Genomic DNA, 9,964 nt, shown 5'->3' on the forward strand with positions numbered 1-9,964 from the left:
ATAGCATCAGGATTTTCTAGATCATCAAGCTTAAGCACTATACGGTATAATGTCTCGATGTGTAGTAGTATGTGGCGCGATTTACGCTGAGCAGATATGGTGATGTCATGAAAATTACCCGTTGTAACATTTGGCAATTTAATACCTTGACCGCTTGCTTTAGCAGCACTTAAGTTATTGCTTAAGTTATCATTCAACTCTCCACTCATTATATCCGCATCAATAATTTTACGTGGTGCAGTGACGCTGCCATACTGCAATTTTCCCAAGGAATTTTCAAACTTGAGTGGCGTGAAAATGTAAGGTGTTTTCTGTTCTTGATTCAAATTATTACCACCGCTAGTTTCTGAATTATGACGCTCGCGATGTTGACCATTACGTGTGCCGTTCTTATTGCCTAACTGTACCAGTACAAGTTGTGCATGACCTTTAGGCTGCGAGAACGGATGATTCAATTGGTTGTCCTTATGTGCTTTGCTATGACGCACATTGCCACTAAGCTGTGATTTTCGTTCACGATAAACGGTAAAGTAATAATCATCGATATATGGAGTATCTGTATTCAGTTGGGATAGCTGTATGCCTATTAACCAATGTTTATCTCGAATGCTCATTAAATTGGCATACTCGTCATATTCTTCAGGTGGTAAGTTACCGTTTGCAGAAATGCCATCACGTCGCTGATGCGCTTGCTTAAGACCAGCGCGTTGTTGATTCTGATGATTAGCATTTGCGTTAGCATGTTGTTGTTGTTGTTGTTGTTGCTGCTGCTGCTGTGGTTGTAACATTTGTCGACTGGCATTTTGTAGTAATGGATGATTTTGCTGAATTTCCTGTACAAGTCGCATATTGAACATGGAGTTTGCTTGCTGTTGATGTAGAAATTGTAAGGGATTCGGTGGATGTGTGGGCATACGAGATTGTGCCATAGCAGGAGGAATTAGTCCAGGTGGATACATTCCGGTTACAGCACTGGCACGCATTGCATTAAAATTAGGATGCATCGCAAAATTGTTTAGCGCAATTGGAAGATGTGGATTCGGCAGTGTGCGCGGATCTGCATGCGGAAAATTTGGTGGTAAGCCATGTTGGTTTAGCAAGGGATGTGGTGGTATATGAAGATGACCACGTTGTTGTATATGTCCCGGCGGCATACCTGGATTAAATAAAGGAAAGCCAGGCGGTAAACGATTACCAGTTGCAGTTGGTTGTTGCAGCATGTTATTTAAGGGATGTTGTGCTAAATTATTAATTAAATTGCTTGCTGGCCTTGGCGGTGAACCGGCATTTATAAAACCTGGAGGTCCTACAAAAAGATAAATATGAAAATGAATATATAATATGTAATAATTTTGAAATTATTTAAATACATAAAAGAAATAATGTTTTTACAAAAATAAAAACTGCAATTGAAATTTATTTAATAGCCAGTTATTACATATTTCTATAACAAGCTATATATGTTTCTTCTCTTAAAACATATATGTACCATATATGCAGGTTCCAAGAACGGGCAGGTCTAAGCCATCGAATCACTCGTCAATTTCGAAGACCAAGTACCGTTCATCACTCCTCAAAGGGATTTTACGAGCAGATCCTCACGGACTACAACAACATCAAATATGTATATACAACAAATCTAGATTAATCTCAATTAACTTTATTATAAAAGATAATTATATATTAATTTAGGAGACTGTTGATTCTATTTTCGATATATATATATATTTCTACTTTTTGTTATTTGTCAGTTTTCTGAAGACGACTTTAGATTAAAGCCGAAATATTGATTTAAATAAAAATTAATGTGAAATAATTTTAATTATCTTCAATTTTTATATCTAACAATAGTTGAACGCAATTGATGAATTAATCAAATATAATGCAATTATTTTCTATAGGGTGATTCTAGAAGGTAGTGTCTAGTTCGAGATGTATCTTCATCTAAGAAACATATGGAAAAGGGAATTAAAATAATTATTTAAACTATTTCCTACCAATTTCACTGCTTTCAATTGTTTCAACTAAGATTTAGGATAAGTGATGAGCATTATAGAATATAGGATTGTAGTTATATGAATATGTATGTGTTTATTATATATAAAACAAACTGTTTAGGATGATTTAAATAAATATAGGAAATATTCAGAGATTTTAAAAAACAAGTATTGTACTTAAATATTTAAGTACTTGTCGTAATCAAGTATTTCGCTTGAAGCTAATAGTGAGTTAACTTAGGACTTCAAGAATTAGTAAAGTTATTAATTATACTACAGTCTTGATTAAAACCAATAGAGTTAAGTTTATACCTACAAAATGAAGGAATTAATTGTTAATTATACTACATTCGTCAGTAAAGCTAATGAAGCTTACGAATTTAAAAAGAAATAATCAATTATAAAGGGAGGTCAAGGTACACACTAGACTGTGGTGCCAAATAATAAGTAGAATCAATTATAAATTATGATAAAATTGATTTCTCTTATATTAAAATAATATAAAAGCTTTTTGTTTAATTTCATTTCATTAAGAGTAAACATTTATAAATACTTTTCTTCCTAAGGAACAATTTATCTTAGCTAATAAAGTATATATAAATGCGTAATAAACTATTTGCTATTAATACACTAAGTAATACACTAAATTAAATAATAAACAATTTACAGATAAATAATGGCGATAAATGCATATATAATATATTATGTATATATATCTATGAATGGTAGAATTTATTTATAGTCTGACTATATAAATTTTAACATTCAGCTGACTAACCTTTATTTTGTTGCTGTTGTTGTTGCTGCTGTTGGTGTTGAATTTGTTGTTGAGTTTGCATTATTTGATTTGGATGAGGATTTACAGGAGTTGGTGTTTTTGAAGTGGCTGGTTTAAACATTGAATTTAGCATTTGTTGTTGTTTCTGTTGCTGTTCGAGTTCTTTTAGTTTTTGTTGTTGTTGTTTTTGCATGGCTTGTTGCATGATAATATTACGTTCAATGTCTTCTACAGTACAAATCTTAGGTTTCGTACCAGCGTTGGGAAGTTGACTTAAACCGAAAGCACCATTGGTGTTTGTGTTCACTTTTATTTGTTGTTGTTGCTGTTGTTGTTGCAAGTGATGATTTTGCTGTTGTTGATGTGCAAAAGGGCTAGAGATATGTTGGCGTAAAAAATCTGCAGGATTTATATTTAAACCTTTTATGTCAGAGTTATTGTTTATACTTGAAAATAATGAATTATTTCCTTTTATTGCGTCTAAATGATGGGTGTGATTTGTTGGTTTCAAAGGTTGTGATGCCCATACACTAGGATCGAGGTTTATACCTGAGCTTAAATCACCGCTTAAACTTTCACCATCACCGAAATTAATATCGACATCATCCAATTTCATGCCAGATAAATTTAATTCTAAATCAGAATCAGCAATTGGGTTACGATGTCGTGTGCCATAAAAAGGCGAAGAACCTCTTGACGATGTAGGCGATGCTAACCGGTGTCTATTATCATTATTACCATGTTGTTTGCTATTTAAGCGTTCACCGCTGCTACAGGTAAAATTATCGGTTAAACGTACAAGCGATTCATGCGCTTCCTCCCAATCGCCATTAATAGCAGCACCAAATGTTTCATCGTTAAGGGCGTCATACTCCTCTTCGGAGGGCTCCTCAATGCGACCTCCTCCATCATCGTCTAACTGTAAATACAAATAATTTGTTAATCTAAAAACTTTAAACAAAATATATGCAAATTGTTATTGAAATAAATTTGTATGTTTTTTACAAAATGCCACGAAATGCTCCGTTGGCCGATTTCACCAATTTTTTTTTTTACACGCAATTAGTTTTTTATACCCTGGGTGGGGGTTTCTCTCACATATCAAATTTATGCGTTTAAAAACTTAAATCAATAAGAAAAACAAAGAAAATTAATGCCTTTTGTTAAATTTACCGGTATTGATGTATCAAATCCAAAAAATGAGTCGTCGTCCATCTAAAAATTTTGTTTGGTTTAGATATGAAATTGACATGACTTTGCCCATATGTTTAAATCATGGCCGCCGCCATATTATAGTTGCAGCCGAATGCTGACAGGGTTGCTATGTAATTATTTAAATTTGCACATTTTCCAGTTAGATGAAATGTATGGTATTCTTATTTACTGTTTGCTGTTGATACCGTTAAAATATTTACGAAAAATTATAAGATTAATAATAATATTCATTACATGATTACATGATTATATTAAAATATTTTTTATTGCAAACAAAAATATCGAGCAATATTATCAACGGTTAAATTAATAAATATTTTATATTGAAAGTTGGCAGCGCGAAATGTAAATTGTTATAAATTATTTTTGAAGGCAAAGCTGCCAATGTTACAAAGAAGATCAGAGTTGTTCCGTTAAGAAAACAAAAATAATTATTTATTTCTTTTAAAATTAAAAATTCAACGATCAATTAGCTGGAGCTTTTGTGAAATTTTGTATAATTTCTGTATGATATAATTTGCGCATAATTAGTAAAAAAATAAATTCTGCTAATATTAACATTTTCAAAAAAAAAAATAAACAAATATTAACATTTTTAAAAAAAAGTTCATTAATCAGATAAACATAATCGGTAGAAACGAACAACACTAAAGTACGGTATTGTAACCAGCTATTATTTCAGGTCAATTGGGCTTTGGTGTACAAGGCCGCCACTCCAATCAAATCTAACACGAATTTAGATTTAAATGCAAAAATCTGATTAGCTAAAAAATATGAATTTTTCTGTGATATATATTATACCTGCTCTACATATATATTACATGATACTGTTATGTTATATAGTTTCATACAATTCCTAGATATATATTTTAAATATAAGGAATAACCACCTCTTATGTTACGTTGTTCAATCCTAATAAATAATATATATCTGTTTAGATTCTCGCAATGTGTAAAAATTTCGAAACAATTTGTCATCATGACACATTTATTACGAAGAAACATACGGAATTACCTCAGACCCAATTGGGCTAGTGCGAATATTTACATATCTAACTACTGAAAGATAGCTTTAACTAGCACTTAAACACTGGGTTGTTACATGTATTTTAAAGTTTATTTTAACTTAAAAATTAATTTCATATCTTAACAACAAATATTCTAGTTCACCATACAACATATAACCGATTATCGTACCCAATATCGCTTTTACAATGAGAGTACCTCTGATCTTTTAGCTAACATATTGAACACTCTACTTGCAATGAGTGAAGAGTACTTGATAATAATTTATTATATATTTATAGGATGTTCTTAAGTTAAATATAATTTAAATAACTTATAATTTATTTCCTTATTTAACAATCAATTGCCGTTAGGTCCAGGTCTTCGTCCCAAGCAGTTTGCTCAGCTTGCTGGCTTCGATATTGATTTTCCTGCGTTTCGGCAATATTCCACAACTCATCATCATCGTTAGCTGCAGGAAACATACTTTTATCATTAGCATTGCGTTTTATTGCCTTACGTTGAATTAATTTATCATTTTTCTTTTCTGTGCGATTACCCATTAGCGTTTGGCTCTCTTCAAAATACTGATTCGGATGGTTGATACCCACATCAACCAAGCTCTCATGCACGATCTGAAAGTATTTGCCACATGCGAGCTGATAATGCCCCTTCGTCACATAGCTCATAATCTCTTGGACGTGTGCCGCTGAAACCCCATTGGCAATTAATTTTGTTTTTAACGTTGACGGATCGTATTTTTTGTATGGACAACCATGTGCATCACCGGGAGCAATACTGTCTTGTATTATTTTATTGCACGAATATGGTGAATAATTGATCATGGAACCCTTCTTGCCATAGTTGTGGTATATGTTGTACTCATAATTCTTTTCGAATTTATTACAGTCCATTATTTTCGTAAATTCTTCACGCCAAAATCTTAATGAGCCTTCCAGTGTTACGCCAGCTCCTTTCAAAAACAAGCCATACTGCATACGTCCACCATATTTTATGTGATGCTTAGCTCGTATATGATCATGGCAATCGCGCATACATAGTGGAAATGACTTTTTCGAAAGCTGATCAAGTGATTCGATCGGCACGCTGGCTTCTTTGTTCAATGTATAGTCTTTGCCAGTGTATGATGTATGCAACGACTTGAGTAAATAAAGGATTCGCTCATCCGTTTCAATTTCTTTTATACGCCTCCGTGCTGATTCCAAACCGTGTTCAATTTCATTCAATTGCATTACAGCAACAATTGACACAAAATCGTTGGTGTTCACATACGCATAGCCATCCTTAAGGAAACAACGTCGACCACGCACCAAATCATACACCTGCGTAAATGGCACCTTGTAGAAATCCAGCAACTCTATTTTAGCAACACTATGTCCTGTGGTACTTTCATACAGACCATCCTTTACCTCGTCTTTTTGTTTTTCTGTGAGCGGTACGTAATTTAACTTATTTAGTTCAAGAAATTGTTTTATATCGTTGCTGCTCAGAGATGAAAATTTATATTTAAAAAGTTCTAACTCATGCGATAGAAACCAACTGCAAATTGAAACATAAAATCTCTGTATAAATTGTTATTTAAATATTGATATTATATTACCGTCTCAAATCATCGGAGCGACAATAAACTAAACGTAATATGAAATGCGATATGTAATCCCTGCGTCTTGCTTGCAGTTCTGCTTCCTTTTTGGTGCTTGAAGTTGTATGACTCGATCCACCATCACATAATCTTAAGTAATCTTTTAAGCCTTCACGTAATAATTCAGCATTGATAAACTCTTTCCATTCATCTGAAAGTAAACGGAAACCTTTCTTTCCGGCCAGATCAAAAATACGTAAGACCTTTAAACGTTCCAGCGCCAAATCTTCGAATTCCTGTATTTTAATGTCTTCAGTTGGTGGTAGTTTATATATTGTGACATTAAGTGGATATTTTTGTTCCAAGTTTTCATATTCTGCTTTTCTTTCAACACGTTGCCGAGTTTTACGTCGAAAATCCATTTCAATATATTTACTTCACTTGTGTCTAAGCACGAAATTGTTTTGCTTATGTATTTTGGCGGTTATTTTGACAGTTGTGAAGTTCGTTTTGGATTCCACATTTCTAAATTACAATCCACAATAGCCACAATAGCGTTACCAATTATCTGATAAGAAAAAGTATTTAATATAAATTTAATATTATTATAAAATTAATGTTATTATTAAAATACAATTATACATCATATTATTAATATAATAATATTTAATATTATTATTATAATATTATATATTTAATTTTATTTTAAATAGTGTAAATTTACGCTCTACACATATTTTCATGGAAGAGCTTTGTGTAAAGTGTGATGAGAACACCGATGCCGCGCAAATAAACAATACAAAAGTTTAAATCCAAACCAAAACAGCTGATTCACCCATCAACACAAATTTTACTTGTAATAAAATGTACGAGTAAAGTCTGTGTAACATTTTAAAATTTAGATAGGAATGCTACGCTCTCTCAGATGCTGTCATTTATTCGAAAATTTGTTGGTGAAATGGATTTTTCTCTTTTTCATTAATTCTTGCACCTTCTTTCAGCGAAATCATTTAATTTCTAAACAATCTATTTATGTAACATATACCACATTACTATTTACAGCCCAATTATAAATAGTTGAGGCCCATAAAATGGAAATTACTTATAATAGTTAACTTGTAACGGTCTAATTTTTCTAATGTATTATTATATATAAATAGTTTTTAAAGATTTAAGATTTAAATACGGATTGTAAGTCTGTAAGAAAGAGGATTCAATAAATAATTCTGATGTTGAAAAAAAATTCGGATATTATTTATTTTGAACTTTGTCGCCCTGAGCCACTCATCGAAGACGACCAAGTGCCGTTCAAAATCCTCCAAAGGGGTCAGAAAAGCAGATCTCGGCGGGCTACAACAACAACAATAGCTGATCTGTTGTAAAATTTAAAAAACAAAGATTTCTTTTTGTAATATATCATTTATAATTTATTTATATGTTGCTATAATAGCTTTATATAAGAGAATCTTTTTATGATTGTTGAATTCAAATCTTGAACCCAGCAAATATTGAATTGGTATCGGATCAAGTTTTTTTTTCCGTGCGGCATATCTTTCTCTCATGTTAATCTTATATTTAATTGCATACCGAGATATTTAACATTGGTACTTATTAGAATGGTACCTCCAAAAAGACTCACTAAAAGGAAATTTTTTTAATAATGAGGTTTTTGACCAGTACGTTATATTTTTTTAAATTTATTTTTTGTTAGGCTACTCTGTTCTTTTGTCTGGGATGCAAATAAAAATTATTTTACTTCATATTTCACTATTATTTTTTTATTATTTTGTTTTATGGAGAATGTGATTAACAATAGTCCGTACCGTCTACTCCTGTCGAAAGATATAATGCCAGTAAGTCACTTCGGATAACGATAACAATAACTTTAATATGATACTGCTACGAATCTACTTGGTTGATGTGTGATCTTAGCTTACTAGTTCTATTTATCAATATCTCTCTACCTATCTAGATATATTACTTTGCACAATACATGCCATAGGTTCCACTGTAATTTTGTTCTTTTCGATGATGAATCCAGTCATCAATCGTTCTTATGCGTATTATATATGATTGATTATATACCATATTATTATGTTGAAGCTAGTTAAGTCAGTGACTTGAGCACTTTTATTCTCTATTAATTGCGAGGTATCTTCAAAACCCCTCTCTACGCCTTGACTGGATTATTGTTTATCACTTCATCAGACTAAGCAATAATTGATCTCAGATCTTATATTAGATATTAGAAAATAATATATTTTATATTATAAAATAAAACACAAATAATTTTTGAGTTTCAAAAATGATCCTTTTTGAATTTAGTTTTGTTGTATATTTTTAATATTCATAAAACTTTGTTGTTGTTGTTGACTCTTATTAGAAACTTCACACATTGTCTCATTTAAAATCTCCACTTAAATACTAAATTTACATACTCATGTAGTTTTATTTTTTTGTTTTGTTTTGTTTTGTTTTTAACTGCGGCTTACAATAAATTATTTACATTTTATAAACTAAGTATACTTGTTTAAACAATTATTGGATATTTGTAAATAGTAGAATAATTTTATAAATAAAATAGATGCTAAAAAACCTTCTCAATTTGTTGTAGCTTTTAACGTTTTTGTTGCTGCTTATGTGATGTGATATTTATTAAAAATAAATAAGAATTTTACAATAACAAAAATTAATTGCAAATAAATAAAACTTAAAACAGTTTCGATGTAATAAGAACAGACAAAATATGTATATATACCGGATAAATATACTGGCATATATATCACATTCAATATACATATATGTAACAATATAAATAAATTATTATTTTATATATAGGATAGATATATATAGGCGCTATGGTAGAGTGGTGGGAGAACAGAGGTATAATGGGAAAGGTTTTATATATAGATACATTTTTATAGTTTATTTTATTAACCTAAATACGAACGAAATTAGTGGTATATATATTTAATTTAACAAAATATATATGTGCTCCATCATATAATGTAAAATTACACTTTTTTTTGGGTCAAAATTTTAGTATTTGTTTTTTTGTTTTTCTTTTTGTTTTGTTTAAAAATATTAACAAGCACAAAATTATTTTTGGTTAATTTTGTTAATTGTTTATAAGATTAAAAAAAAATAATAAGCTATGTAGCTTGTATAAGTGAGTTTTAACAAAACAAAGTACATATATACATACATCATATGTCAATATATATAAATAAATTAATAAGCATTTTTATTGTTGCTGTTCAATTTTTTGTAAGTTAAAAATTAATTTACAATTTTTTTATAACTTTTCAAAAATTCACTATTATTAAAAAATTTTAATCATCAAAATTTAGAATTATAATTGTTTGT

General features: G+C 30.6%; 2 protein-coding genes across 2 annotated transcripts in view; both read right to left on the bottom strand.

Moving 5' to 3' along the window:
• The window catches only part of LOC119676628 (alpha-protein kinase 1-like), a 7,383-nt gene extending 3,285 nt beyond the window's left edge, over nucleotides 1–4,098 (bottom strand). The window contains exons 1-3 of the mRNA XM_038087875.1: nucleotides 3,949–4,098; nucleotides 2,776–3,694; nucleotides 6–1,306 (exon numbers count right to left, since the gene is read on the bottom strand). Of these exons, the coding sequence (XP_037943803.1) occupies nucleotides 6–1,306; nucleotides 2,776–3,694; nucleotides 3,949–3,990 (2,262 nt within the window). The 5' untranslated portion in view covers nucleotides 3,991–4,098. The remainder of the gene's footprint in view (nucleotides 1–5; nucleotides 1,307–2,775; nucleotides 3,695–3,948) is intronic.
• Nucleotides 4,099–5,123: 1,025 nt separating this feature from the next.
• On the bottom strand, nucleotides 5,124–7,077 carry LOC119684550 (DNA primase large subunit-like). The gene is made up of 2 exons (XM_038098609.1): nucleotides 6,617–7,077; nucleotides 5,124–6,555 (listed from the first exon to the last, which is right to left on the bottom strand). The coding sequence occupies exons 1-2, from the start codon at nucleotides 7,018–7,020 to the stop codon at nucleotides 5,349–5,351; spliced, it is 1,611 nt and encodes a 536-aa protein (XP_037954537.1). The 5' UTR covers nucleotides 7,021–7,077; the 3' UTR covers nucleotides 5,124–5,348.
• Nucleotides 7,078–9,964: the final 2,887 nt, after the last annotated feature.

Source organism: Teleopsis dalmanni, chromosome 2, assembly GCF_002237135.1.
Source record: "Teleopsis dalmanni isolate 2A chromosome 2, ASM223713v2, whole genome shotgun sequence".
NCBI lineage: Eukaryota > Metazoa > Arthropoda > Insecta > Diptera > Diopsidae > Teleopsis > Teleopsis dalmanni.

Coding starts and splice junctions, on each gene's coding strand:
- LOC119684550 (XM_038098609.1), bottom strand. CDS start 7,020: ATGGATTTTCGACGTAAAACTCGGCAACGTGTTGAAAGAAAAGCAGAA. Junction 6,556..6,616: donor CGCTCCGATGATTTGAGACG/GTAATATAATAT, acceptor TTCAATTTGCAG/TTGGTTTCTATCGCATGAGT.